Here is a 26,464-nt window from a genome sequence, read left to right as displayed (position 1 = left end):
TTTTGACTTACATGTTTCTAAGTTTACAGATGGCTCTTTGCTGCCAAAGCTTTCTGCTGAGGATTGTGAGAGCCCCAGAACTTAGTTCTTTCCCCTATTTCAGCTACCTTTTAGTTCTTTCCCCTGTTTCAGCTACCTTTTAGTTCTGAATCTGCCTGGCTGCCTAGGAGGTGTGAATCTCACTGATTGTGTCAAGCACATCATGCTCTCCAGGTGCCAGAGGTGCTGGGAGGGACATGTCAGCTGCTTCTCTCATGACATTGTGGTCTCCTCACAGAAATGTCAGAAATTAAAATGGATCTTTTGTGCAGGGACCATCCAGCATATGAAATGCATCTCCATCAGGAAGCTGTGAGGGGAGGCCTTGTGTGAAGGGTGCTTAGAAGGATCAAGTAAACAATTGGAGCTGTTGGAGCTGTGTTTAGGTTGGCTGGGTTACAGGGAATGGATATGAGTCGAGTGTGAGGGAAAGGCTGCTCAAGTGCAAGTTCACACAGGCTAGAAATACATAAATAGAATATTGACAGCAGTCACCAGTGACTTGTGGTGTTTCAGAGATACTGAAAATCCTAATAAAAGCATTGTCTTAGTTGTTAATATGGAGGGGAGTTTAAATTTTCTTTGTTTTCAGAGCATAAACACCTACCTGGATTTGTTTCTAGAAACCTGGCATATCTGGTGTTTTGAGCATATTTATAATTCAGCCTAAAATAAAAGCAGGCTTCTAAGGACAAAGGAGGTAGAAGAACTCAGAGAAGCTGTTCTGGTCTGTGCAAGCACCAGGTCATGGGACCTTCAGCCTCTTTTGTCTGCATGGGCATCCCTGGACTTCTGCAGTCCAGATGTGGAAAGTCAGGTCACATCCTGTGTCACAGGTGACCCAAGACAGCACTGAACCTGGTCACAGGGCTTATTTCAATGTGTGATGTTGTAGTTTGTCTCTCTTGGGGTCAGACTCAGGGGTCAGGTGAGATCTGCTCCCAATTTCAGCATTTCAGCTCAGTCTGTGTGTTGTTCTTTCCCCTTTGGAGTCCTGGAGGTGCAGCTGAGGGTCAGATGCTGAATGTCAGAACAAATATCTCTAAAAGGACCTGCTTGCACAGCATAGAGTTTCCAAGCAGGGGAAGATCTGGTTTTCCATGCAGTGTTGGTGTGCCTGAGGCTGGTGGGAGTAAATGTGTGTGTGTGTTTGTGCTCAGCTCCATGACCTGCTCCAGTACCCAGCAGTGCTGTGTCCATGCTGGGCAGGATGTGGGGCCAGCAGATGTCCTCTGAGAGGTGTGCCTTTCATGTCCTCATGGTTGCAGTTACACTGTAGAAATGTACCAAGGATTCACTCAGACAGATTTTTTTTTATTATTATTTTTTCCCCAGCCCCAGCAGGAATCAGCACCTTTCCCATCCAAGCTGGGAAATAGAATTCTACCTGCCTTAATCTGGGCCTTAATATTTAATATTTAATATTTGATATTTAATATTTTTTTTCCTCTGTGAGCTGCTGCTGCACATGGAGTCATGAGAAACCTGCACTTTTGCACTAAAACCCAAACAACACTTTGCTCTTTCTTTTCTGCATGTGTCAGGGCACGCACAACTTTGGTGGGATCCGGGTGGGCAATGGCCCAACAGAGGAGGATGCTGAGATCATTCAACATGACCAGTTATCTACCCATTCTGAGGAGGGGGAAGAGGTAAGCACCTGAGCATCCTCGCTCTCAGGGCACTGCAGGCAGCAGGATGAGCTCACTGGGACTGGATTTATTGTTTCCAGGCTGTTTAAACAGCAGCATTCCCAGTGAAGTGTGTTCTAGCAGTTTTCTCACTCACTGTCTCTTGGTCACTGCCAGGACTCCAGGAAAAAAGCAGCATAATTTGTATATCCTGGGAGATGTGGCTCTGTTTGTCCCCAAGGTGTCTCCATCTCAGGGGTGCACAGCACTACCAGGTGCCACATCTGCTTCTCCCATGCCAGTGGAAATTCAGGGGCTGCGTTTCTGCAGCACTGAAATTTTGTTCATATATTCATTTTGACTGCTGGGGGTAGCATTAATTACTTCCCTTTCCTCTGGGAGAGGAGAAAACCAGTGGATCTCAGGTAGCTGGGGTTTGTTCTGATGTTTTCTGATGCCTCTGAAGGACTGCAGCAGATCCTGCCTCTGCAGTGCATGGGATGTGTTACTGCTTTCTGTGGCCTGCCTAGGAGGGAATTGCTGAATGTGTTCATGATTCATGTGATCAAAACACTGCACTAAATGTAAATTTGTGTTTTCAAGCCTACAGAGGACGAGGTGGTAAGAGCACAGCAGCTTTGCCTTCATGTGTACCTGGGCCATTTCCCATGGGTGTAAAACGTGCTGAATGGAATTTGTTATGTCACAGCATCTTGTTTTCCAAAAGATCTTGCTGTTTTCATGTTACAGGCCATTTTTAATTCATACACACATACATCCACAGACTTTTAATGACTTCATCTATACAGCTTGTCTGTCTGATCCCCTGTCTGCAGATTGTTCCCAGTTACCTGGGAAACTGTTCAGCTGGAGGTCTGAAACTGAAAAGTTTTCACTTCTGAGCCTCCAAAGAAGCTTTTTTTTTTTTTATGTTGTGGCTTTCTTAATTCTGTGCTGCAGCAAACTGTTGAAAGAGATTTCTTCCCCTCAATCTGCCATGTTAAGGATGATGCTGGTTGACCCAGAGAGCAAATGCAGCACAACCAGTCCAGTTTCATGTAGTTCAAGAAACTGAACTGGCCAGAGGCTTTGTGTAGAAGAGAAGCTCCATTCTGAGAAACTGCTCATTCATAAGCACTTGTAACAAGTATTTGAAAAGTGGGGGGTTAATACTGATGCAGGATTGAGTATAGGTTTCAGCACTAGCAGGTAACCAATTTTACTACCCAAAAAAATACAAATGGCATGAAATCAGAACAGCTTGACCAGGGCACTGCTGCTGAAAATTGTGCTGGGAGTGGTTTGCTCAGAGCTCTGCTGTGCACAGGCCTGTGTGGAGCAGGGGGAAGGGGAGGGGAATGGGGCTCCTGTTCTGGTGTCTCCCTGAACCTGGGGAAAATGTGGCAGCCCCCAAGGACTGTCCCACAGCAGCCCCAGTGCTCCCACTCCTGGCTCAGTGGTTGCTCTCCCTGGCAGTTGCATTCAGCTTTGAAAGGTCATTGTTTAAACATTTCCCACATTCCCTCCTGCCTCCTGTGTCCAGAGCTGGAACCCTTGGCTGGGGCAGCTTTTAGTGAAGAACTTCACAGCTCATGTTCTGTGGAGAAAGGATTAGGATTTTGACAGCTAATTTAACTGAATTGGTGGAAATATTTATTGCCTTGGATATACTAGAGGAGAATTAAGAATATAAATAGCTTTGTGTGCATGCCTAGAGCATTAGTCACTGGATGTATTTAAAACATCATGTTCACTTAAATCTGAGCAGTTTCTGAAGCATGGATTAAATCCAAACTGCAGGGAATGCTTTCCCAAGCTGCAGGATAAGAAACTGCCCTACATTGCAGACATCCTTGTAAATTCTTTTATTATTGCAGAAAATTACCAAAGCACAGAGGCTTTGCCAGTGGGTGGTACACAGATGTGACTTCTTCAGGGTAGCTTCATGCATTATTTTTGCTTTCCAAAAGGGCAGGTTCATGTCTTGCAGAATGCTCCTCCTGTAGCAGAGGCACACACAGCACAGCTTGGGGCACTGCCTCCCTCCTGCAGGGAGTGCACACCAGCACCACCTTCTGCTGAACAGTCTTTTCCTGGCTAAGCCCATGGATGAATTTGGAATATCTGACTATAAGAAAACAATATTCACCTCACAGCATTTGTCATTCTGCAAAACCTGTCAAGACAAGTTTCGTTTTTCATTTGTGGCCCTGGCGCGCTAAACCAGGAGAAGACAGTGTCAGTGTGCAGTGTCACACACAGTGTCCCTGGTGACAGCAGCAGTCCCCCTGCCCCTGTCCCCACCCAGCCCATGCCCCCAGCTCCTCTCTCCTCTGTTGCTTTGCAGTTTGACTTTGGGGACACCGTGGTGTACCAGGCCATCCACACCATCGAGTACTGCCTGGGCTGCATCTCCAACACGGCCTCCTACCTGCGCCTCTGGGCCCTCAGCCTGGCCCATGCACGTGAGTGTCCCTCGGGGAGCTGGGCTGGCAGTCTGTCTGTCTGTCCGTCTGTCAGGCCTCCCAGGGCTCCCCTGCCACACTGCTGGGTGTGCATTCATTACTAATCAAAGGTGTCTCCCACGTTGGTGAGGGAGAGAGAATGATGCATCTGATTCCATGGATGTCAGAAGGCTAAAGAATTACTTTATACTACTACTACTATTATTATTATTATTATTATTATTATTATTATTATTATTATTATTATTATTTACATTTATTATTCTATATTATGTACATTATATACATTTCTAAACTGAACCTGCCAAGCACTCACTCTGCACACCCTGCACAGAATCTCGTGGCTGTCAGTGACAGTCCTGACACACACACACACACACACCTGGCCCTGACAGGGGAAACAAATCACCATCACTGTGGGTAAACAATCTCCACATTGCATTCTACTCTGGCACAAACACAGGCATAGCAAATGAGATAAGAATATTCTTGGGAAGAATTGTGCCTTGCTTTTCTCTGTCAAGAGAAATGTGAGGCTACACACCTGTCCCTGATAAGCCAAGGAAATAAAACACCATCACTGTGGGTGTATAATCTCCATATTGCTGGCACAGCAAGTAAGATAAAAATTGTGTTTTCCCTTTCTCTGAGGTTCAGAGAATGTGAATCTCAGAAATCCTTGGGAAGAATCGTGCCTTTCTTTTCTCTGTGAAGAGAAATATGACAACATGCATTGCCCAGGAGCAGTGAGCTCCACACACCAGGGTCTGCACCCACAGCTCTGCTGAATGGGAGGAATGGAGTTAAAATCACAGAATAAAGCAAAGAGCTGCTGAGCAAGGACTCTGCCCTGCCCTGTGTGGCAGCTGGAGGCAATGTCCTGACACACTTGGCTGCAAAAGCTCTTGCCCCTGTTCATTTTCCACCTCATTGTAGCAGGGCTTTGCTTGACTTCAGTTTTTATTTTAGCAGTGAACACCCCCTGTCCTGCTGACCTGATCCTCTCCCCTTTCTCTGCAGAGCTCTCAGAGGTGCTCTGGACCATGGTGATCCACATTGGCCTCAGTGTGAGGAGCCTGGGGGGAGGCTTGGGCCTCTTCTTCATCTTTGCAGCTTTTGCCACGCTGACAGTGGCCATTCTGCTGGTCATGGAGGGGCTCTCAGCCTTCCTGCACGCTCTGCGCTTGCACTGGTGAGTTACTGGCACATCCAGAAACCTGGGGAGCTCCTCATAGCAAGAAAACTGATGTCAGCTGTACTGTGCAGAAATGCCATCTTCCAGAAGGCAGAAAGTCTTAAAAAGGGTCAGAGATTTCAATTCTGTTTGTAGTAAAACACCTCTCCCAGTTGTTGTTTGGAGTTTTATAGCTCTGCTTAGAAATAAGCACTAAAAGATGAAAGCTTAGGGCCTAAAGCTTTGGGACCAGGGGCTGGGGAGGCTGTGCTGGTTGGAGCAGTGTGCTTTGTGGCTTGCAGCAGAACTTTCTTGTTCCATTTCTTGGTCTTTCCCCTGTTTCCTGTGTTTGTTGTTGTTTGTGTGCAGTAGCCACTGACTTCAGGTTCCTCCTCATGCTCCTGTTCATTGCTATAAAACCTTGCCCTGGACAGGAGTGGCTCTGCCTTCTGCCCTTGGGGATGGCTGCAAGTTTTTGCTGGTCTTGCTTTTAGAATTTGCTTTTGCAGGCCCTTTCCTGTCATCATTAAGCTCCTGTGTATGCAGCCAGCAAAGCAGAAGGAATTACTCTGCTCCCAAGTATGGAAAATATTCAAGAGTTTTCTCTAATCCATGTGTAAGAGCTCTCATTGTTCCAATTCAGATTCCCTCTTAGTGCACTGGCGGGGTCAGAGGAGCAACTGGGAGTAGGATTTTCTCAACCTGAAATGCTGAAATGTAGGAGAGTCTGTGCCTCCCTGGGGTTCAGGCTGCTGATTTCCTGGGGCAGGGGGGTTGTGAGAGCAAGGGGAAGTCTCTGAATATCACAAGAAATACTCTTGTCTGGCTTAAATGGGAAGCAAAAGTTGGGAGCACTCTCTCACAGTAATTCTGTAAATGCAAAAGGAAACAAGTGCCTCTAAAAAAAAAAGAAAAAAAACCAAAAATAAAATCAGCCTTTTTGCACTTTTCCCCTGCTTGTGGGGAAGGAAAGCTTTGGCCTTTTGCCCTCTGCCTTGGCAGCTGGTGAGGTGCAGGCTGGAGGGTCCTGGGGATGCAGGCTGGAGGGTCCTGGCACCTGGGGGTGCAGGCTGGAGGCTCCTGGTCACCTCTCCAAGTGAGCCAAGCTGAGCGTGGGGTGAAGCCATCTTGTGCTGAGGGAGCTGGGGGGGCACTCCTGGAAATGGCTGCTGGATGGTGCCTCTGTGTTTCCTGGCATCCAGCCTGAGCCCTGCAGAGCAGTCACTCCAGAGCTCCTTGCTGGCTGCCCAGAGGTCCCTCATCCTGTCCCTGCTGCCACAGGGACAGCAGGAGCCCCCCAGACCCTGCTGGGCACTGAGAGCAGTCCAGGAGGAGCAGAGGGCAGCAGTGCTGTAACTCCACATCTGCTGGGTTTGCTCTGCAATTCCTTGAGGATTAGAGGATTTCCAGGCCATTTCTAAACAGCAGCAGGGGAACAGCTCTGAGCAGCTGCTCTAGACAGGCTCCATGGAGCAGAAAACACATTTTTGGGGAGGTTCCTGTCTTGTGTTAACCACAAACTGCACCTCCTGATATGGCTCAGACACCTGGAACCAGGTGTGAGCTGGAGATAATTGTTCATATTTCCCTAAAGGGCCTCTGAAAAACCATCTGTGTGTGTGAGTGAAATGGCAAACAGGCAAACCCAGGGCAGCAGCAGTGAGAGCAGGGATCACTCTGCCTGTGCAGGGCAGCTGTGGGACTGGAGGGCTTGACAAAGTCCTGTTTTCCCTAAACATTTGTTTCAAACCTTCAAGCCTTTTCATGCACAGGCTCTGAGAGAAAAATCTGTTCAGGCTCAGAGCCCAAACAGCAAGTTGAAGGTTCTATTTCAGACTGCAAGTGATCTGCTGAAATGATTTTGAGGTTGCTGGGTGTTGGTTATCAGAGGGAGGCACCTGCAGGGGTTCCAAAGAGCACACTGTTCACATTCCTTTGTGCTCTTGAGCTGAAAACAGGCTGTTCCAATGGCAGGTGCTCCCTTTTTAGGAAGAGGAAGGAAGAGTGGAGGTCAAATTCAGCTGTCCTGGGAGGACCAGATGGGAATTTCTGGCTGTGAGAGAACAGTCACCTATCAGGAATTTGAGGTGTGGGTGGTTCAGCCTTCCTGGAAAGGAGGAGGAATTGAGAATGTGTTTTACTGGTCAGGGAATTCACAGGTTGTTGCACATGCTGTGCCTGGCAGTCCCAAAATGAGGGAGGTTTATTTTGTGCTTTTTCAGCGTGCATTCTTGGAGCAGGTTGGGCTTTTCTGGGGTGGAGGCAGCCCTCTGGGTTGCTGCCAGGATTGCAGGGTGTGAACTTGGGCTGCACTGCAGCTCTGTGCATGTCTCAGCTGTCATGCTGTCAGCTTCTTTTGCTGTAACCCTTCTGAAATACATCACCCTTCCGAAATATTCAACCTTTCCATTTATTGCTTTTCAGTGATGTAGTTCCACGTGAACATTCAGATTAAAGCAGTTTCTCCCTTTTTAAGCTACTCACCTGTTCTAATGTGAGCCAGTACAGACTGTGCCCAAAAGAAAAGGTTTGTAACTATTCAGGGAGCTGTTCCTGAGAGGTGTGGGTGCGTTGGAGCTGCATCCCACTCTCAGTCCAGTGGTGGAGTCCAGCTGCTCACCCACCTGCCAGGATTTGATTTTCCTTTGCAAATGCCCTGAGCCAGGAGTCACCTGCAGGATGGAATATCCCAGACACAGATATGGTACCTCTGCTTGTTTTGGGAAGGAGTAAACTGCAGCAGCCTCTGCAAAGACACCCCAGTGAGTTCTGTCTGCCACCCTTGAGGTGTGCCTGGTTTACACCTGACCCCAGGGTCTGGCACCTTCAGGGACACAAACACAGAGTGGGAATTTGCAGTTGGACTGGGTGGCAGTTGCCTTTTTTGTCTCCTGCTCATGGGACTGTGTGGTGGTGTTTGCAGGGGTCCCAGGATGAGGGAAGAGATGAGAATCTTGACTCCCATGTTTCAGAAGGATGATTTATTATTTTATTATATAGATTATATTAAAATTATATACTAAAACTATACTAAAAGAATAGAAGAAAGGATTTCATCAGAAGGCTTGAAAGGAATGGAATGATAATAAAATCTTGTGACTGACCAGAGAGTCTGAGACAGCTGGACTGTGATTGGCCATTAATTAAAAACAACCACATGAGACCAATCAAAGATGCACCTGTTGCATTGCACAGCAGCAGATAATTATTGTTTCTCTTTTCCTCTGAGGTTTCTCAGCTTCTCAGGAGAAAAAATCCTAATGAAAGCATTTTTCATAAAATATGTCTGTGACAGGACTGGGGCTGCCTGGTTTTCCAGTGTCAATACCCTGACTCTGTGTGGTTGGAAAGAATGACAGCCTGGCAAACACTGACATTATTAATGCAGAAAGCTGCAGAGAGGCTCTCCTGGAGCACTGGGGCTGCCAGAGGACTCCTGGGCTGTTTGCTGGTAATGCCAGTGTGTGAATCCTCTGCAGAGCTTGCACACACAGAGGGCTCAGCAGTAACTGGGGCACGATACAGGCAGTGAGCCTGGCAACAGCAGAGCTTCCTGCTGGGTTCTGGGTGTTCTGGAGACACAGAAAACCCCACTCCCCATCCACACTGATTATTTAAATACACTTTTCTGGCTAGTTTTCTAACCTTAGAGCAGCCTCTCTCTCAGTGTCAGGCCTTCAGTTGTAGCCAGCTGTAATGGAATGTCCAAAGGGAGGGTTTGGATGCTGAGGCCAGCTGGAATTGTGAATCATCAGGGTTAACATGTCAGTCACAGTGAGCTTGGGTGACTCACAGATCTCAACCCTCTGCCTCTCATTTCCCTTTGCTTACAGAACAGTTACTTAGTCACAGGATACTTATGGAGATTATCAGGGTTCCTGAAAAACTGGAGCATGTTGGCAAGGAGCCCTTCCTCCCACATGGAAAATCCTGCTCATCCTGGGGATCCCTTGGCCTGGGAGGCAGCAGAAGATACAGGCTGAAGCTCGTTTTCCTGAGCATTTCCCTCTTGGGCTCTGTGGGGAAATCACTTTTTTGCTAGCTGAATCCAGCAACTCTGGAGTTTGCCATGGTTCCCCATTTGGGGAAAAATAATTCCAGTTTGTCTTTTTTTTTTTCTTCTGAAAAAAACCCCCTTCTCCTGAACTGTGTTAAAGGCTCCCCAGTTTGCTGTCACTTGCTGCCTGCAGGGACTTGGTGCAGTGGGAAGTGTCAGTGAAGCCTGGGCTTGTTTTTGCTGGGAATCAGGGGGATTAGCTTTCCCTGTCCCTGTTTGGCTGTGGCTGACTATTGGGCAGTTCTCTGGAATAATTCTTTTTTTGCTGCAGTTCATTAGGGGCAGCAGCAAATGGGGCTGAGCTAATGCTCCTGGCGGGCACATCCCAGTGTAAATGTGCTGCAGGGAATCAACAGAAATGCCTGTGGGGAGCCTGAGCTCAGTGTCACATGGCTGGGGCTTCATTGTGCTCATGAAAAAGGGAACTTCAGCAGCTGCTGTAGAAAATGCTGTCTCTGCTCCCCGTGCTTCCTGGGGCACTGCGGTCAAGGCCAGCCTTCTGCTCCTCTTGCCATTTTTTGTCATTTGTGCCATTTTTTGTCCCTGAGGGTGGGATTGAAGTCTCTGGGCAGCTCCACACGTAGATGGGGGGGTTGTGCCAAAATATACATTATGTTATAATACCTCTTTTTTTTCTCTTTAAAGCTTTTTTAATCAGTAATCCTACTTTTAATGGAGTAGGATTACTACTCCCTACTTCTAATTGTTCAATTTAGAGCTGCCTTCCTCATGAGTAATCACTCTTCTGTCTCTTGCAGGATTGAATTCCAGAACAAGTTCTACACTGGCACTGGGTTCAAGTTTCTCCCTTTCTCCTTTGACATCATCCGTGAGGGGAGGTTTGATGACTGAGGCCCCCCACTCCAGCAGTGTTCAATGTTGTGTGTGTGAGACCCCAGCACCAAGGGTGTGGCTGTCCCCTCCTCGTGTGTGTGTGTGTAGTGACAATAATTTATTGTGCAGCACCCCTGAGCGTTACCATGGCACCCCAAAGCCAAAAGCTTTGACGTTCAGGGGTAACAACACTGGATCACAGAAACTTCTGGTTCTTTAAGTTTACTCCCAAAGGTACCAAGTGCATGAGGTGTCTGTTTGGTGTGCAGTCGTGTGCTCCCTGTGTTGTGCTTTCCTTGGCAGCTGATCAGGGCAGAAAAGAAATGGCAGCTGTGCTGAGGGGACAAAAGAGCTCATGGAGAAAAGGTCCAAGGAGCAAAGAGTGAGGGCTGTTCCCCCTCTCATTGCTGGAGGCAGTGGTGAGGAGCCCTCATGCACTTGGGACTCAGCTGCCTGACGTGGCCTGGGGCAGGATGGGGAGGGATGAGCCTTGGTGCAGACTGTCACTGGCCACTGGCAGTGACATATCTTGGGCTTTTTGGTTTGAAACCAAAGCCCTCAAGGCACATCAGATAGTGCCTGTGTGTGCTTGGCATTGCTGGAGGCAGCTTTTGCTCAGGTGGGTGTACCAGTGACTCACATTGTCCTGTGCACTCTCTGGGGAGCCCCTTCAGGGAGAGCAGTGGCCCCAGCTTGCCAAAACAGCCCCATGGCAGGGGGGTCTCTGTGGTGTGTCCCTGCATTAGCTGTTGCTTTCTTTCCTGTCTGAGCTGTCAGTATTTCCTTGCACTCCTCGACTCGATGTAGCTGTAGCAGCAGTGGGTGTGTCAGTGCTGTGTGTGACTGTCGTGTTCCATTCCTGCAGTGGAGCTGGGTGTTTGTGTAAGGACAGATTAGAACAATAACAAGACTCATTAACCTGGAAGCAAGGAGGAAATGTCTCAAGGTGCCAGGCTGCTTAAAATTAGGTGAGAAGGTTATGTGTACTGCAGTACTGTGCAGTGGGGCACAGGGAGCCTTGTGCTGCACCTGGGCAGGCCCTGGGCACTGGGGGATGTGCTGGGCATTCACAGAGGTGTCTGCAGACTGAAGGGTCAAATCAAAGCGTGGCTGCAGGTGGAGCTTTGACACTGGCCCTGCTGTGTTCTGCTGCCTGGATGAAACACGTTGCTGTCACTGTATAAATTAAATGAACTCCACAACAAACACACTGTGGCCTGTTTTCTGCTGAGGGGCTCAGGGGCAGCCCCTCATCCCTGACCTACCCTGAACACAGAGCTGCTGGGGACAGCTGGGACCTCAGGCATTTCTGTCCAGGATCTGTCACCTCCCTGACCAGAACCACGGGGTGGGCAGGGCTGGTTTGTACAGCGAGACCAGCGTGACCCTGGGCTGTGATGCCTCTGTGCTTATCCTGAGCAAAGGCTGGGCCGGGGCCGTTTATCCCGGGGCCTCCTGCCCTCCCTGATAGACCCAAAAAAGTTAAACAAGTTTTCTTGTTTAACCCGGGTGCTGTGGGTACCATTGCACAGGCGCTGGGGGTAACACGCTCTGCGTGCCCGGGGCTGTGCCCTGCTCCTGCTTCCCCCGCTCCCCCGAGGGCTGTGTTTGCTCAGCCCCTTCCTGCCGGACAGGGTATTTATTTATTTCCACGTGTGCAGGAGCAGCGGAAGGGAGGGTTCTGCAGGGGTTTGGCCATGGTGTGGCTCACGGTGTGTTTCCCATCTCCCGATCTCTCCGAGAGGGCGAGGAGCCGCACTGAGCTGCGGGCCCGGCCTCCCGCACCTCTTGAATGAGGAACCGGCTTCCTGCCGGTCCGGGGGATGCTTTTCCTGCAGCTGGAGGTACTAACGGGCCCCGGGAACGTTCTCGGTCCCCTTTCATCATTCTCCCGTGCAATCACAACATTTCTGCCCGTTTCCCTGGCTCTGGGCTCACAGCCCTGGAGCTGGCAGGACACCCCGGCCCGCCGTGGGGTGCACTGGGGGTGCTCGGGGAGCCCCGAATTCCCGTCCCTCCTCTGGGTTCCGTCCTGGAAGTGTCTGCGGATTCCCCCTGCGGCTGGGAGAGACCCGGGCAGCCCAAGCCCGTTCCCGCCGGGGTTCGCCTGGGCGGCCAAGGCCGGGACGCTCCGGGCGGGTTCTGCTGGCGCTGCCGGGACGCTCCCGGTCGCGGGGCACCGGCGCTGCCCGGTCTCGCAGCGCCCTCGGCCGGCCGGAGCGGGTCCCGGTCACTCCCGGAGCCCCGTGCTGATGGATGGGCGGGGCCGGCGGCGGGCGGGGCTGTACCGGGACGGGCGGGACCGGCGCAGGGGCACGCAGCGGCGATGGCGGTGCGGCGGGGACCGGAACCGGGGCTGGGTCCGGGACCGGGGCTGGCGCTGCCGTTCCTGCTGCTGCTGGCGGCCACGGCGGGGCGAGCGGGGGACGCGCGGCAGGAGGAGGCGGTGCGGGCGCTGGCGCGGCGCCTGCTCGGCCCTCGGGCCGCCGCCGTGTCGCTCTCGGTGGACCCGGCGCTGGCGGCTGGCGGGCCTGACATCTACCGGCTGTGGTCGCCTCCCGGCACCGGGGTGGCCGTCGCCGTAGAGGGCTCCAGCGGCGTGGCGGCGGCCGCCGGTCTCTATCGCTACCTGCGAGATTTCTGCGGCTGCCACCTGTCGTGGTCCGGGGCGCAGCTCCGCCTGCCGGAGCCGCTGCCGCGGCTGCGGGCCGAGATCCGCGCCGCCGCCCCCGGCAGGTAACGGGGACGCGGGGCCGGGCGGCGCTCACGCCTCGTTAGCGCGGGACAAGGCGCTGTTATGTAACGGGGGGCCCGGGGGGCGCGGGGGGCCCGGGCGCAGCCTCCGCCGCTCCCGCAGGTACCGGTACTACCAGAACGTGTGCGCCCAGAGCTACTCCTTCGCCTGGTGGGACTGGGCGCGATGGGAGCGGGAGATCGACTGGATGGCGCTGAGCGGCATCAACCTGGCACCGGCTTTCGCGGGGCAGGAGGCGGTCTGGCAGCGGGTGAGGACCGGGCCGAGGGGCGGCGGGGACCGGGAGGGCGGCGGTGGGGAGCCGTGGGACCGGCTGACCTCCGGTTAACCACCGGTGCAGGTTTACCGTAACCTGGGGCTGAACCAGTCGGAGATCGACAAATACTTCACGGGCCCCGCGTTCCTGGCCTGGAACAGGATGGGCAACCTCCGCCGCTGGGCCGGGCCGCTGCCGCCCGCCTGGCACTTCAAACAGCTCTACCTGCAGGTACCGGGGCCGCCCGGGGCAAACCCTGTCACCCCCGGGCCCTCCCGGCCGAGGGGAGCCCCCCGCTCCCCCCGAGCTGCAGCAGCGCCCGGGGTCCCCTGGTGGGAACCTGGGGGCTTCTCTCCTTCTGCTCCCTCCCTCCTTCTCTCTCCCAGTACCGCATCGTGGAGCGGATGCGCTCGCTGGGGATGACCACGGTGCTGCCGGCCTTCGCGGGCCATGTGCCGCAGGGGATCCTCCGGTAGGTGCGGCCCCTGCCCCGGGGGCTCAGCCCTGGGCCCTTCCCGGGCTCTGATCTCCTGCAGCACCTCCCTCTGCAGCTTCCCCAGTCTCCACACGGGCATGGTGGTCCTGTCCTGTTCTTCTCCTGATCCCCATCTCTGCCCTCGCCTGCAGGGTCTTCCCCCGTGTGAATGCCACTCGCCTGGGGCACTGGAGCCACTTTGACTGCAGCTACTCGTGCACCTACCTGCTGGACCCAGAGGACCCCATGTTCCAGGTGATCGGGACGCTCTTCCTGAAGGAGCTGATCAAGGAGTTTGGCACAGACCACGTCTATAGTGCAGATACCTTCAACGAGATGACCCCTCTCTCCTCCGACCCTGCCTATCTCTCCAGAGTCAGCAATGCTGTTTTCAGGTCAATGACAGGAGGTGGGTCCGTGTGTGTGCTGGCCTGGCCACAGCGGTCCAGGTGGGATAGCAGGAGCTGGGGGAGGTGGCTGTGGGCCCCATATAAGCACAGAACCCATTGGTGCCAGATCCCCAAAACCCCCTTGAGAGGTGGTTAGTGGCCACAGGGCCTCATGAGACACCTGTGGAGAGGGTCTCACTCAGTGCTCTTCTGTCCCCAGCTGACCCCAAGGCGCTGTGGCTGATGCAGGGCTGGCTCTTCCAGCACCAGCCTGACTTCTGGCAGCCAGCACAGGTGCGGGCCCTGCTCCACGGAGTGCCCCTTGGCAGGATGATTGTTCTCGACCTCTTTGCTGAGTCCAAGCCCGTCTACCAGTGGACAGAGTCCTTTTATGGCCAACCCTTCATCTGGTGCATGTTGCACAACTTCGGGGGCAACCACGGCCTCTTTGGCACGGTGGAGGCCATCAACCACGGCCCCTTCGCAGCTCGGCGCTTCCCCAACTCCACCATGGTGGGCACGGGGCTGGTTCCCGAGGGCATCGAGCAGAACGACATGGTGTACGAGCTGATGAACGAGCTGGGCTGGCGGCAGGAGCCCCTGGACCTGCCCAGCTGGGTGACGCGCTACGCCGAGCGCCGCTACGGCGCCCCAAACGCCGCCGCGGCCGGCGCCTGGCGCCTGCTCCTCCGCAGCGTCTACAACTGCACCGGCGTCTGCGTCAACCACAACCGCAGCCCCTTGGTGCGCCGGCCCTCGCTGCGCATGGACACCGAGCTCTGGTACAACGCCAGCGACGTCTACGAGGCCTGGCGCCTGCTGCTGAGCGCCGGTGCCCAGCTGGGCTCCAGCCCCACCTTCCTCTACGACCTGGTGGATGTGACCCGGCAGGCAGCACAGCAGCTGGTCAGCGATTACTACCTGAGCATCCGCCAGGCCTTCCAGAGCCACGCGCTGCCCGAGCTGCTGACGGCCGGCGGCGTGCTGGTGTACGACCTGCTGCCGGAGCTGGACAGCCTCCTGTGCAGCCACAGCCTCTTCCTGCTCGGCCGCTGGCTGGAGAGCGCCCGTGCCGTGGCCACCAGCACCCGGGAGGCTGAGCAGTACGAGCTGAATGCCCGGAACCAGGTGACGCTCTGGGGGCCCAGCGGGAATATTCTGGATTATGCCAACAAGCAGCTGGGGGGGCTGGTGCTGGACTACTATGCTGTGCGCTGGAGCCTCTTCGTCTCTGTGCTGGTGGAGAGCCTCAACTCAGGCCGCCCCTTCCACCAGGACCAGTTCAACCAGGCTGTCTTCCAAGTGGAGAGAGGCTTCATCTACAACAAGAAGCGTTACCCAGCTGTGCCAGTTGGGGACACGATGGAGATCTCCAGGAAGCTGTTTCTCAAATACTACCCCAGCGCCCTGCGGCGCAGCTTGGCTGGGCCTGCCTGACTTTGGGTTCTGCCTCCAGAGCCTCCCCCAGAGAGGGTGGACAGAGCCCCTGCACCCTCCCCCATCTGGGCTCCTGGCCTGATGGCTGTGTCCTGGAAGAGGGGCACGGTGGCCCTGGTGGCCCTCAGACAGCCTGGATCCACCCCTTCCCCTGCATGAGCAGGATGTGCCCCAAGAGGGGCTGGCACGTGGACAAGGGGCTGGCAGGTGGGTGGGGGCAGGCTGTGCCCCAGGGTCCCATCCCACACCATGCTCTGTGCTCAGCTCTGCCCAGCTGCCCTGAGCCTGTTCCCAGGAAACCTGGGCTGCCCCAGTGCAGCTGGAAGCTTGGTAGGACACTGCAGAGGGACAGGACAAATGTGTCCCTGCTGTGGGGCCTTGGCTGGCTAGCAGGGCCAGTGATGGGTGAGAAGCAGACAGGGAGGTGGCAGTGGGCAGGGGGACAGAGCAGTGTTGGACCCCAGTGCCTGTGGGGACATGGCATTGCATGGCCCTGCCCACATTTGGTGCCTTTTGTATCATAAAAGACTTTGCAGCATTGTTGCCTGCAGTGTTGCTGGATCTGCGCTCCCCAGGACGGAGTTTTTGAGGCCTTTTCCACAGCTGGGGCTTGGGCAGAGCCCAGCTTTGGATGGAGCAAATACAGACTCTTTTCTCCCATGTGTGTCCAACTCCTTTGCTAGCACAGGACTGTGTGGAACATGGGGGCAGAGGAGCAGCTCAGCCCTGAGCCTGCCCAGCAGGAACAACACCCTGCCAGATGTGTCCTGGCAGCTGGGATGCCTGGCACAGCAAAGTACAGCTGGGGCTGCGGCTCCCCTCGCGCCCCAGAGCCTCCTCCAGCAGGGAGGTCCTGGCTCAGTGGAGTCTTTATCACAGCACCTGCACGGGATCAAGGCACAGGGAGCCCCAGGCATGCGCGGGGAGGTGGGTGGAGGGGATTGAGATAAGGCAGCAGACACAACACCGTGGTGCGAGGCGGGGGGACCCCTTTCCCAGCCCTCTTAAATGGGGTGGCCCAGCTGGGCAGCGCTGCCAGGCATGGAGAGAACCACGGTGCTGATCACGGGCTGCTCCTCAGGCATCGGCCTGGGGCTGGCTGCACGCCTGGCAGCCGACGCCGCTCGCCGCTTCAAAGGTAAAGGGGTCAGCGCTGCCCGGGGCTCTGCCAGCCCCAGGTAGTCTCACCAAGGACAGGCAGAGCCTGGGGTGGGCTGGGGTGGGTGCAGCACTGCTGCCCTCAGCCACGCTCTCTCCCCAGTTTATGCCACCATGCGTGACCTGGCCAAGGGTGAGCGGCTGCTGGAGCGCCTGGGGGGCTGCTGCCCCGACACGCTGGAGCTCCTGCAGCTCGATGTCACTGACCCCTGCTCGCTGGCAGCTGCTGCACAGCGAGTGCAGGGACAGCAGCTGGATGTGCTGGGTATGGCTCTTTCTGGTGGCCCCAGTGTCCCCGGGGTGGCTATGGGGACCTCTGTGGGGTCACAACCCCCCCAGGGCACCAGGAGGAGAAGCCAAATTATGGGAGGTGCAGGCAGTCCTAGGGCTGGGACAGGATGTGTTTAGCAGGACAGATGTGCAGTAGATGGATTTGGGGGTGCCAAAGGATCATCAGCAGGGAAAGACCCCTCCACATTTCTGCCTTCTTGGTGGTGTGTGGGGCTACAGTCAGGCTGACTGCAGTGTGCCTGGCAGTCTGCAATGCAGGGGTGGGACTGATGGGACCGCTGGAGACCTGCTCCGAGCAGGCCATGAAAACTCTCTTCGATGTGAACGTCTTTGGGGCTGTCCGCACCATCCAGGCCTTCCTGCCTGCCATGAAGAGCCGCAGGGCCGGGCGGATCATTGTCTCCAGCAGCATCGGGGGGCTGCAAGGTGGGACCCCCAGCACCCTGCGGCACACGGAGCTCCCCGTGGGGGACAGCTCGGGTGCTCAGGGTGTGGCTCTGCCCCCAGGGCTGCCCTTCAATGCTGTGTACTGTGCCAGCAAGTTTGCAGTGGAGGGGCTGTGCGAGAGTCTGGCCATCGTCCTGCGCCCCTTCAACATCCAGTGAGTGCCGGTGATGCCACGAGGGCTGGATCCTGCCAGGGTGGGGGTACGGTGGCAGCTCATGCTCTGCCTCCCGCAGCCTGACGCTGGTGGAGTGCGGGCCCGTCCACACCAGCTTCCTGGCCAACCTGCAGCGCCCCGACCCTGAGGGCAGCGAGATGCGGGGCCTGGACGCCGAGACACAGGGGCTGTACCGCCGGTACCTGGGGCACTGTCAGAGCACCTTCCGTGACACGGCCCAGGAGGTGGAGGAGGTGCTGCCGGTCAGTCACGGCGGGGCGGGGGTGGCCGCGGGGCCGTGCCAGGGAGGGCTCTGACCCGTCTGCGGTGCCAGCTGTTCCTGGAGGCCATCGGCAGCCCCTGCCCTCCCCTCCGCTGCGCCAGCACCCAGCTCCTCGCCCCGCTCCGGCGACTGCGGCTGAGCAGCCCCGACGGCTCCGCGTACGTCCGCGCCATGCACGACTTCGTGTTCGGCGGCACCGAGAGCGGCGGGGACCAGCCCTGAGCGGAGCCACGCCAACACCGGAACCGCTGCCCTGCGAGCCCCCAGCCCGGGCCCGGGCCCGGTGCCGCCTGTCCCCAATAAAGCCCTTTGCAGCCACACGGCTTCGGCTCCGTTCCCGTCTCTCCGCGGAGCTCCCGGGCTCGTTCCGCCCCGCGGGGCCGCACCGGGCCGGGCCGGGCCGGTCTCCTCCCCCAGCGGGCGGAGCCGGGCGCGCCTCCCGCCCGCGGCGGGGCTGCCCGGGAGGCGGAGCTGTTCCGGTGCCGTTGCCGGCCCCGTTCCGGTCGGCGGCGCTTCCGGCGGGGCGATGCCGCCCTTCGCCTCGGGGCTGCTGGTGCTGACGGCGCCGCTGCCCGCGCTGCCCCGGCGGGCGGCGGGGCTGGTGGCGGCGGCGGCGGGGCTGGTGGCGGGGCCGCTCTACGTGCATCTGCAGCCGGGGCTGCGGCTGGGCGGCCCCGCCGCCGGCCCCGCCGCTCCTCCCGCGGGCCCCGCGCTGCTGCGGGCTCTGGCCGCGCTCTACACGGCGGCGGCGGCGCGGCGGGGGCTGGACCTGCGCGTCCTGCTCGGGCCCGGCCGCCGCCTGGCACGGCAGCCCCGCGTCCTGCTGGCGGCCGCCGCCGAAGCGCCGGGGCCGCCGGAGCCGGTGCAGCTCGGGCTGCAGCGCCTGGCCGCGGCCGTGTACGGCTGCCCGCCCAGCCTGCCCGCGCTGCTGCTGGGCGAGGACACCGCGGGCGGCGACCCCGAGGGGGACCCCGAGCAGGATCCCGAGGCGGCGCTCCCCGAATTCTTGGACGTGGCTGTAGGCGGCACCTTCGACCGGCTGCACGGTGCTCACCGGCTCCTGCTCAGCGCCTGCTGCCTCCTGGCCCGGCGGCGGCTCCTGGCCGGGGTGGCGGACGGAGAGCTGCTCCGCCGTGAGTCCGGGGCGGCCGTGGCACTGCGCGGGCACCGGGGCTGAGCCCGGGGCAGGGCAGGGCAGGGGTCTGGGGGCTCGGTAACCGGTGAAGTCCTGGCAGCCACGCACCCGAGGTAGCGCCATCCAGGCAGAGCATCAGCGGGGATCCAGTGGGGTCCCCATGTCGTGCCCACAACCAGCAAAGCGTACAGGTGCAGCGAGGGCAAGGGAAGGGGGAGGCAGCGTTCAAAGTCCCATCTCTTGGTCTCTCTTTTCTCCTATCTCTCGGTCTTGCTTTTCCGTCACTGTTCTGCCTCTCCGCCCTCCTGGCGCCCGGCAGACAAGGTCCTGCCAGAGCTGATCGAGCCGTACGAGCTGCGGGCAGCGAAGCTGCGTGAGTTTTTGGAGGATGTGAAGCCCTCACTGTGCTACGACATCGTGCCTCTGGCCGACCCCTTCGGCCCCTCGGTCACAGACCCCGACCTGCAGTGCCTGGTGGTCAGCGAGGAGACCCACAGGGGAGGGGAGGCTGTGAACAAGAAGAGACTTGAAAACGTAATTCTCATGCTGGAGTTACCCCTGCCCACCCTCTCGCCCTGCCTGATACTGCCTGGGGGCAAATTTGGTCCTGATTCACCCCTTCCCTCTGCTGCATACTCATGGCTGGGGCTCCCTTCTCTCATCAGGGGCTCCCCGAGCTGGCTCTGTACGAAATCCAATTGATGAAGGACCCCGAGCACAGTCAGAACGAGGAGGAGAAGATCAGCTCCTCCAGCCTCCGGCAGAGGCTGCTGGGGACACTGCTGCAGCCCCCACGGGTGAGGGGGGCCTGGGAGGAAGGGTGGGAGTCTCAGAGTCGAAGAGTTTGGAGAGGCTGCCTGCTGCTCTGCAGGCCAGGATCCTTCTCCAGCAAAGCCCAGTTCTCCATCTGCTGCCACGGCTTTCCTCTTTCCCTCAGCGAGACCCAGCCCTGCCGCTGCGCCCGTACGTGATTGGGCTGACTGGGGGCACTGGGAGTGGGAAAACCTCCATGGCCAAACTCCTGGGGCAGCTGGGCGCCTTCGTCATCGACGCTGACCAGCTGGGCCACGCCGTCTATGCCCCTGGTGGCCCGGCCCACCAGCCAGTGGTGGCAGCCTTTGGGGCAGGTAGGGTCACTGGAGGCTGCAGGGAGGAGGAAGAGGAGGGAGGGGTGTCCCAGTGTCCCAGAGAGGCCTGGGAGTGCCCCCCTCCCTCCCCACCGTGGGTTTTGGGCTCCCCAAGTGTTGTGTGTCCCATGTCAGAGCTGCTGGTGGGGAATGATGAACCAGGCTGCTGTTTGTTTGCCTGGAAAAAGCTCTTCCCTGTCCTTTTCAGGAATCAGGTGAAGAGCTGCCAGGTTAGGTGTTTCTACGTGCTGTTGAGAGCCCTGTGCCAAAGCCCTTTCCCCAAGCCAGGCTTGCCACAGGGATGGGAGTTGTCCCTCCCAAACCTGTTGTGCTTCTGCCTTGCAGAGATCCTGAACAAAGATGGAACCATTAACAGGAAAGTCCTTGGGGCCAAAGTGTTTGGAAACCAGGTAAAAGCAGCTTTATTGTAAATACTTAATGCTGTGAATGTGGGCTGTTCTCTTGTGACAGGGGTTTTGAGTTTTCAGCCCTTTGAGATGGTGACACCTTCCTGGCTGTATTTTCTGGCAGTGGCATGGGGACAGGGTGGGGCAGATTGCATCTCTGCAGATGAATCAGCAGCTGGGCTGGATCCATTGCTCTTGCCCTGCAGCTGCTGCTGCCTCCCTGTTCCCATCCCTGTCCCTGTTCCATCCCTGTCCCCATTGCCATCCCCATCTCCTCTATACCGTGCTTTTCCTTAATCAGCTCAGAGGAACAGACCTGACAAACACAGCCAGGGGTCTCTGCCCCTTGTGCCCAGGGAGGCTCAGTGGCACCTGGCCTTTACAGGTGCTCAGCCTGTTGCTCTGCTGCTTCCCCAGCCAAGGTGGAGGCACACCAAGAGCCCCTTCAACATCCAGTGAGTGGATGAGATCTCAGTCTCTGCTGTGAGGGGTGCTTTGCTCCACAGCACAGCAAACTCCCCGTGCAGCAGGTCCCACAAAAGACATGTTCATCCAAGAGGTTCCCTGCATGAACATGTCTTTTGTGAGACCTGCTGCACGGGGAGCTTGCTGTGCTGTGGAGCAAAGCACCCCTCACAGCAGAGACTGAGAGCTCTGCTAATAGCATGGCCCTAGTGGCAGAAAATAATAGGAAAAAGCACCCTGACCCTGGCAGCAGGAATGGGAGCCTCTGGCCAGGGTGAAAGCTTTCCTTCCTGGTGCTCAGTGATGGGCTGGACCCACCTCCCCACCTTCAGTGGCTCCTTCCTGGCTGTCCCCTGACTGTTTACACCCCCACTCTCCTGGCTGGCTACAGAGGCCTTCTGAGGACCAGGGACTGCATCTCAAATCCTGCTGTGGTCCTTTCTAGGAGCAGCTGAAGAGGCTGACGGACATCGTGTGGCCCAAAATAGCCCAGATGGTGAAGGAGAGGGTCAGGGAGGCTGATGCTCAAGGTAATGAGGGCAGTAAAGCGTCAGGAAGGTGGGAGTGAGCCCAGGCACTGAGGAATGCCTTTTTTCCCCAGGGAAAGCTGTGTGTGTGCTGGACGCTGCTGTGCTGCTGGAGGCCGGCTGGCAGGACATGGTCCACGAGGTGTGGACAGCCATCATCCCAGAGGAGGAGGTGAGCAATGCCTGGGCCCCTCACTCGCTGCTGGAGCTGCTCCTCAGCCTCTGCCGGGCTCCTGAGTGTCCCCTGTGTCCCTGGCAGGCCGTGAGGCGCATTGTGGCCAGGGACGGGCTGACCGAGGAGGCCGCTCGGCGCCGGCTGCAGAGCCAGATGAGCAACAGGCAGCGGGTGGAGCAGTCCCAGGTGGTGCTCTGCAGCCTCTGGGAGCCTGAGATCACCCGCCAGCAGGTGAGCTGGGGCTGCTGCAGCTCCAGGGCTGCTCTGGGGGGATGTGACAGCACCTGCAGGGCTTGGTGTGGGCTCAGGGGGGATGTGACAGCACCTGCAGGGCTCAGGGGGTGCTCAGGGGGATGTGACAGCACCTGCAGGGCTTGGTGTGTGCTCAGGGGGATGTGACAGCACCTGCAGGGCTCAGGGGGATGTGACAGCACCTGCAGGGCTCGGTGTGGGCTCAGGCCATGCCTGGGTGTGCTGTTCACCATCGAGGCTGCCACAACGGGTGGATTTGGGGATGAGAATTCAGAATTCAGCCGGGAGGGAAGAGCCGTGGGATTGTGCTGTGGCTCTCCAGCCACTCACCTCCCCACAGGCTCTGAGGGCCGCCTGGTTCTGGTGCAGGTGCACAAGGCCTGGGACCTGCTCCAGCAGCGCCTCAGCCCCGAGCCCAGCCCGTGACGCCCCGTGAGGGCCCCGTGAGGGCCCCGTGATGCTCCGTGTCCAGCCACCAATGCCCACCGTGAGGCGGAGCAACGTGGGACCGAGAGCACCGGCCCCGTCCAGCTCTGCCGAGGGTCCGGGGTGTCCTGCAGCCCCCGGTGAGGGGAGCCCCGCAGGGCTGAGCCCCGCTGGGTGACAGTAAAGAGGCTGCTCCTGCCGTGCGTGTCCGTGCGCCCGTCCCGTCCCCTCCCCGCTCCCGTTCTGGCCCCGGGCCTGTCCGGTGTGGGACTCCCGGTGCCCGGTGGGTCACTCCCAGTGGGTCACTCTCGGTGCCCGGTGGGTCACTGCCGGTACCCAGTGGGTCACTCCCGGTGCCCGGCGTGGGTCACTCCCGGTGTGGGTCACTCCCGGTGCCCGGTGTGGGTCACTCCCGGTGCCCGGTGGGTCACGCCCGTTACGTCACGGGCGCCCCCTGGCGGCGGCGCGCGCTCCCCGTCGGTCACATGACCGGGCGGGCGGAAGATGGCGGAGCCGCCGGGCGCCGCCGCCGCCGAGGACTCGTGGGGGAAGGTGGGGCCGGGATCGGGTCGGGCCGGTCCGCCGGGTGCCGCGGGGGCGCAGGGCGGCGCGCCGGGACGGGGCTCGTGGCGGCCGGGCAGGGTGAGCGCCGGGCCGGGGGTACGGGAGGCGGGGAGCGCGCACGAGTCGGTGCCGGGGCGAGGGGCGGTGGTGAAGGCCCCGGCGGGGCCGCGGCTCGGGGGTGGCGGGTTCTCCTCGGGCTGACCGAGCTCCTGAGAGCGGGGGGGCTCCGGGGCGCGGCCGCGGTGGCCGCCCAGCCCCGCTGACGTGTCTCCTCCGCCCTCCGGCCCCGCGCAGGTGGACGCAGCCTACGGCGACAATGGCCTGGACTCCGGTAGGTGCCCGGGCGGCGCCCGGCCCGCGCCAACCCCGTCCGTGGGTGGCAGCGGCTGCCCGGGGACGCCCCTCACGTCCCCGCGCCCGGTCACACCCCGAGCTGGGCACTGACCCCGGGACAATCTTAATTCCAGCTCTCTTCATGGAAAATGCCCGGAAAGGCAGCATAGTGTCCCGGGCCAACAGCATCGGCTCCACCAGTGCCTCTTCTGTCCCCAACACAGGTGGGGTTTGCTCTCCGTGACAGCGCTGTTCTGCTGGCTGGGGAATCCGGCACATGTCGGGCTTCAGGTCTGCCCTGCACCGAGGGGGTGAGCGTGGCTGGGCAGGATTCCTGTCCTGACAAGGAGGAGGAAGGTGGTGGGAGCAGCATCAGGGTTCTGTGCTTTCCAGCAGGGTTTGGAGTCGAGAATCACTCTGGTTTTGTCACCTTCCCAAGGGAGCTGCCGGCATCTGCCTCCTGCCCAGCTCCCTGAGGAGACTGAAAGTATTGCCAGGGCTCCTTGGAAGGCTTTTCTGCCCGGCCTGCCGTAGTTGAATGGGGGCTATGCTGGGCCTGGCTGCAGCTGTATGGTCCCTTGAGCAGTCTTGTGCCCCTCGTGGTGCCTCTGTGTCCCACGCCCAGCCCCACTGTGTCCCCACAGATGATGAGGACAGTGACTGCGCCCAGGAGTCCCCAAAGGAGACCTACAAGGACCAGCGCCGCCGGGCACACACCCAGGCCGAGCAGAAACGCCGGGATGCCATCAAGGTGAGCGAGGCATGAGGCAGCAGGCAGTGCTGCAGGGCTCTGCTCTCCCAGCACTTCTGTTCTGCTGCTGGAGCTGCCAGATCCCTGCTCTGTGTGTGCTGGGAGGTGCCCTGGCTCTGTGCTGTGGGAGCTGGGTGTGCTCCTGGCCTCACAGGATGGATGAGCCCACCACACGCTGTGGCTCTGCTTCCCTGCAGAAAGGCTACAATGACCTGCAGGCCATCGTCCCCACCTGTGAGCAGCAGGATTTCTCCATCAGCTCGCAGAAGCTGAGCAAGGCCATTGTGCTGCAGAAAAGTGAGTCCAAGGGCAGGAGGGAAGGAGGTGCTGTCAACCCCCAAAGCTCCGCCCTAGAGGTGTGCAGGGCAAAGTTCAGCACCTTGGAACCTTCTGGTGTGATGAGGCTCTGGGGAGCCTGGGTGCTGCTCACCTGCACTCCAAGGGAACTGGGTCAGTGGAGCTGATGGAGCCCTGGCTCAGGCACCTCCTGTGGGGATCTCATGTGTGCTCCCAAATCCTCACTCTGTGTTTTCATGCTCAGCTATTGACTACATCCAGTTCCTGCACAAGGAGAAGAAAAAGCAGGAGGAGGAAGTTTCTACCCTCAGGAAAGACGTGATGGCCTTGAAGATCATGAAAGTGTAAGGGAAGAGCTGTTGGGGTCATGTCCTCTACTCGCTGTTGTTCCCTCACATCCTTGTGGGGTCCTGCAGTGGTTCTGCATCTGGGGACAGGCCTGGAGCTGGGAACCAGGAGCAGGAGCTGGTGTGGGAATTCAGAGCTGGGAGTGGGAGCTCAGAGTCACATGTGGAGACCTCACTGCTGACCTTGGTGTGCTGTGCTTGTTTCAGGAACTATGAGCAGATTGTGAAAGCTCATCAGAACAACCCGAACGAGGGGAAGAACCAGATCTCTGACGAGCTGAAGTTCAATGTTTTCCAAGGCATCATGGACTCCCTGTTCCAGTCCTTCAACGCCTCAGTCTCTGTAACGAGTTTTCAGGAGCTCTCAGCGTGTGTCTTCAGCTGGATTGAGGAGCACTGCAAGCCCCAGGTGAATGCAGAGGGGCTGGTGGCGTGGCTGAGGGGACAGAGACGGTGGCACAGGGGTGGCTGTCCCTCCACAGACCAGCTGACCGTGTCCTCTCTCTGCCACAGACGCTGCGGGACGTTGTCATCGGGGTCCTGCACAAGGTGAAGAGCCAGCTCTACTGAGCCTCCCGTGCCACTTCTGTGCCCGTGGGGATGGGGCACTTCTGCCAGAGGCCAGGGTGCCAGGCACCACCCTGGGCCCTCTCCCTTGTGGCTGTTTTTAAGGTTCTCTGAATTATTTATTGTATTCCTTCTGAAGCCCAACGGTGGCTGTGCAAACACTGCTGCTCCACTCGGTGCCACCAAATCTTGACAGGGACTGGGCAGGAGGGGAGGGAAAGGTGGGGGGCAGAGTCTCTGGCTCAGGCAGTGCCATGGGGTTGCCTGTGCCACTGACTCTCCTTGCAGAGCTGATCCCAGAGCAGCTCCACTCTGTGCCCTCAGGCCTGTGACAGCCCTGCTGTCCCCAAGGTGGGCAAATGTGACAAATGTATACTAAAAACAAAGGGTTTCTGGTATAGTAGCAGGAATTGCTTTTCCCTGACCCTCTGGGCTGTGCCCTGCCCCTCTGAAGCAGCTGTTTTGAGTCAGCTGTTGCATTTTGGCGGAGCCCATCAAGAGCTGGGAGCTGTGGCCCTGGCAGCACATGCTAGGGCCTTGATGAACCCCAGTTCTGCTGCAGCCCTGGGAAGGAACAGAGGAACACCTCTCCTTTTCAGAAACTGTGGCTGTATTGCACAGGAAAGTTTTGCAGCTGTAGCATAGCATGGCCATGTGCACTTACTGCTCCTCCTCAGAACTTTTATACACACACATATATGACCAGCCTCGATTGGATTTTTATTATTGTTAATTTTGAAATGGTCCCAGAGTGCTGCCTGTGCCAGCTGTAGAAGCAGCTGCTATCAGGGACATGTTTGACCCTGTCCCACGCCCAGTTTGGGTCACAGCTCTGCCCAGGTGAGGGCTGGGCACTGTCCAGAGTGAGGGGACCAGGGTGCTGCCAGCAGCAGGGTTTGTTCTCCATAACCGTGTTTGTGCTCCTGCTCCAGAGGCACATCCAGGGAATGTTTATTTCAGGCAGTTTTTCCAGCACTGAGGAGGGAGCAGTGCCTCCTGCCTTGGGAAGAAGACGTGGAATTTTACAGACCTCACACGTGAAAGTGATGTATTTTTCTATTGTGAAAAGTAATTAAATAAATTTCACTGAATGTTTTAACGATTTTTCTGATGCTGAGTTCCTGCAGCTGTGCCCTAGAGCTGGTGGGTTCCAGCAGCCCATTCCATCCCTGTGGCTCAGGTTTCCTGGCTCCTGCCCTCCCCACTTCCTGAGGGCTTAAACCCTTCCCTGACACCCTCTGAAGAG

The 26,464-nt window shown here is 57.7% G+C and overlaps 5 protein-coding genes and 1 long non-coding RNA gene across 14 annotated transcripts in view; all 6 read left to right on the top strand.

Moving 5' to 3' along the window:
* ATP6V0A1 (ATPase H+ transporting V0 subunit a1) overlaps positions 1 to 11,406 on the top strand; it is a 30,875-nt gene extending 19,469 nt beyond the window's left edge. For 4 of the 8 annotated variants that reach the window (XM_077190872.1, XM_077190870.1, XM_077190871.1 and 1 more), the window contains 5 exons: positions 1,584 to 1,691; positions 2,274 to 2,291; positions 4,018 to 4,135; positions 5,156 to 5,327; positions 10,125 to 11,406. In XM_077190872.1, the coding sequence (XP_077046987.1) occupies positions 1,584 to 1,691; positions 2,274 to 2,291; positions 4,018 to 4,135; positions 5,156 to 5,327; positions 10,125 to 10,218 (510 nt within the window). In that variant the 3' untranslated portion in view covers positions 10,219 to 11,406. The remainder of the gene's footprint in view (positions 1 to 1,583; positions 1,692 to 2,273; positions 2,292 to 4,017; positions 4,136 to 5,155; positions 5,328 to 10,124) is intronic. The other 4 variants (XM_054649884.2, XM_054649882.2, XM_077190869.1 and 1 more) reach the window with 2 other exon arrangements.
* LOC143695755 (uncharacterized) lies at positions 5,334 to 9,427 on the top strand. Its single transcript, XR_013185285.1, has 2 exons — positions 5,334 to 6,325; positions 6,379 to 9,427. It is a non-coding gene; the product is annotated as an uncharacterized LOC143695755 (long non-coding RNA).
* A 1,066-nt stretch (positions 11,407 to 12,472) lies between the features above and the next one.
* On the top strand, positions 12,473 to 16,172 carry NAGLU (N-acetyl-alpha-glucosaminidase). Its single transcript, XM_054649703.2, has 6 exons — positions 12,473 to 12,936; positions 13,058 to 13,205; positions 13,296 to 13,442; positions 13,598 to 13,683; positions 13,839 to 14,095; positions 14,296 to 16,172. Exons 1-6 carry the CDS (start codon positions 12,527 to 12,529, stop codon positions 15,510 to 15,512), a joined length of 2,265 nt encoding a protein of 754 aa, XP_054505678.2. The 5' UTR covers positions 12,473 to 12,526; the 3' UTR covers positions 15,513 to 16,172.
* Positions 16,173 to 16,553: 381 nt separating this feature from the next.
* On the top strand, positions 16,554 to 18,153 carry HSD17B1 (hydroxysteroid 17-beta dehydrogenase 1). Its single transcript, XM_077190868.1, is given in 5 exon segments — positions 16,554 to 16,935; positions 17,208 to 17,387; positions 17,469 to 17,562; positions 17,642 to 17,825; positions 17,897 to 18,153. Coding segments are annotated over 5 exon segments (1,011 nt in total). The 3' UTR covers positions 18,068 to 18,153.
* A 201-nt stretch (positions 18,154 to 18,354) lies between these two features.
* On the top strand, positions 18,355 to 23,254 carry COASY (Coenzyme A synthase). Its single transcript, XM_054649414.2, has 10 exons — positions 18,355 to 18,978; positions 19,300 to 19,514; positions 19,646 to 19,777; positions 19,918 to 20,107; positions 20,453 to 20,517; positions 21,425 to 21,509; positions 21,581 to 21,678; positions 21,766 to 21,912; positions 22,303 to 22,499; positions 23,218 to 23,254. The coding sequence occupies exons 1-9, from the start codon at positions 18,372 to 18,374 to the stop codon at positions 22,357 to 22,359; spliced, it is 1,596 nt and encodes a 531-aa protein (XP_054505389.2). The 5' UTR covers positions 18,355 to 18,371; the 3' UTR covers positions 22,360 to 22,499; positions 23,218 to 23,254.
* MLX (MAX dimerization protein MLX) lies at positions 22,709 to 26,317 on the top strand. Of its 2 annotated transcripts, none has more exons than XM_054649754.2 (8): positions 22,709 to 23,001; positions 23,218 to 23,254; positions 23,391 to 23,480; positions 23,901 to 24,007; positions 24,205 to 24,304; positions 24,549 to 24,648; positions 24,859 to 25,060; positions 25,165 to 26,317. In XM_054649754.2, exons 1-8 carry the CDS (start codon positions 22,864 to 22,866, stop codon positions 25,219 to 25,221), a joined length of 831 nt encoding a protein of 276 aa, XP_054505729.1. In that variant the 5' UTR covers positions 22,709 to 22,863; the 3' UTR covers positions 25,222 to 26,317. The 2 variants fall into 2 exon arrangements, with proteins under 2 accessions (XP_054505729.1, XP_054505730.1); XM_054649755.2 differs by having other exon boundaries at positions 22,715 to 22,911.
* Positions 26,318 to 26,464: the final 147 nt, after the last annotated feature.

The sequence above is a fragment of the Agelaius phoeniceus genome, chromosome 26 (assembly GCF_051311805.1).
Source record: "Agelaius phoeniceus isolate bAgePho1 chromosome 26, bAgePho1.hap1, whole genome shotgun sequence".
Taxonomy (NCBI): Eukaryota; Metazoa; Chordata; class Aves; order Passeriformes; family Icteridae; genus Agelaius; species Agelaius phoeniceus.
The sequence above is the reverse complement of the archived record's forward strand: the minus strand, read 5'-3'. Positions and strand labels throughout refer to the sequence as shown.

Coding starts and splice junctions, on each gene's coding strand:
- MLX (XM_054649754.2), top strand. CDS start 22,864: ATGGCGGAGCCGCCGGGCGCCGCCGCCGCCGAGGACTCGTGGGGGAAG. Junction 23,255..23,390: donor CGACAATGGCCTGGACTCCG/GTAGGTGCCCGG, acceptor TCTTAATTCCAG/CTCTCTTCATGGAAAATGCC. Junction 25,061..25,164: donor AGGAGCACTGCAAGCCCCAG/GTGAATGCAGAG, acceptor TCTCTGCCACAG/ACGCTGCGGGACGTTGTCAT.
- NAGLU (XM_054649703.2), top strand. CDS start 12,527: ATGGCGGTGCGGCGGGGACCGGAACCGGGGCTGGGTCCGGGACCGGGG. Junction 12,937..13,057: donor CGCGCCGCCGCCCCCGGCAG/GTAACGGGGACG, acceptor CCGCTCCCGCAG/GTACCGGTACTACCAGAACG. Junction 13,684..13,838: donor GTGCCGCAGGGGATCCTCCG/GTAGGTGCGGCC, acceptor CCTCGCCTGCAG/GGTCTTCCCCCGTGTGAATG.
- COASY (XM_054649414.2), top strand. CDS start 18,372: ATGCCGCCCTTCGCCTCGGGGCTGCTGGTGCTGACGGCGCCGCTGCCC. Junction 20,108..20,452: donor GGTGGCAGCCTTTGGGGCAG/GTAGGGTCACTG, acceptor TCTGCCTTGCAG/AGATCCTGAACAAAGATGGA. Junction 21,510..21,580: donor CAGGGAGGCTGATGCTCAAG/GTAATGAGGGCA, acceptor TTTTTTCCCCAG/GGAAAGCTGTGTGTGTGCTG.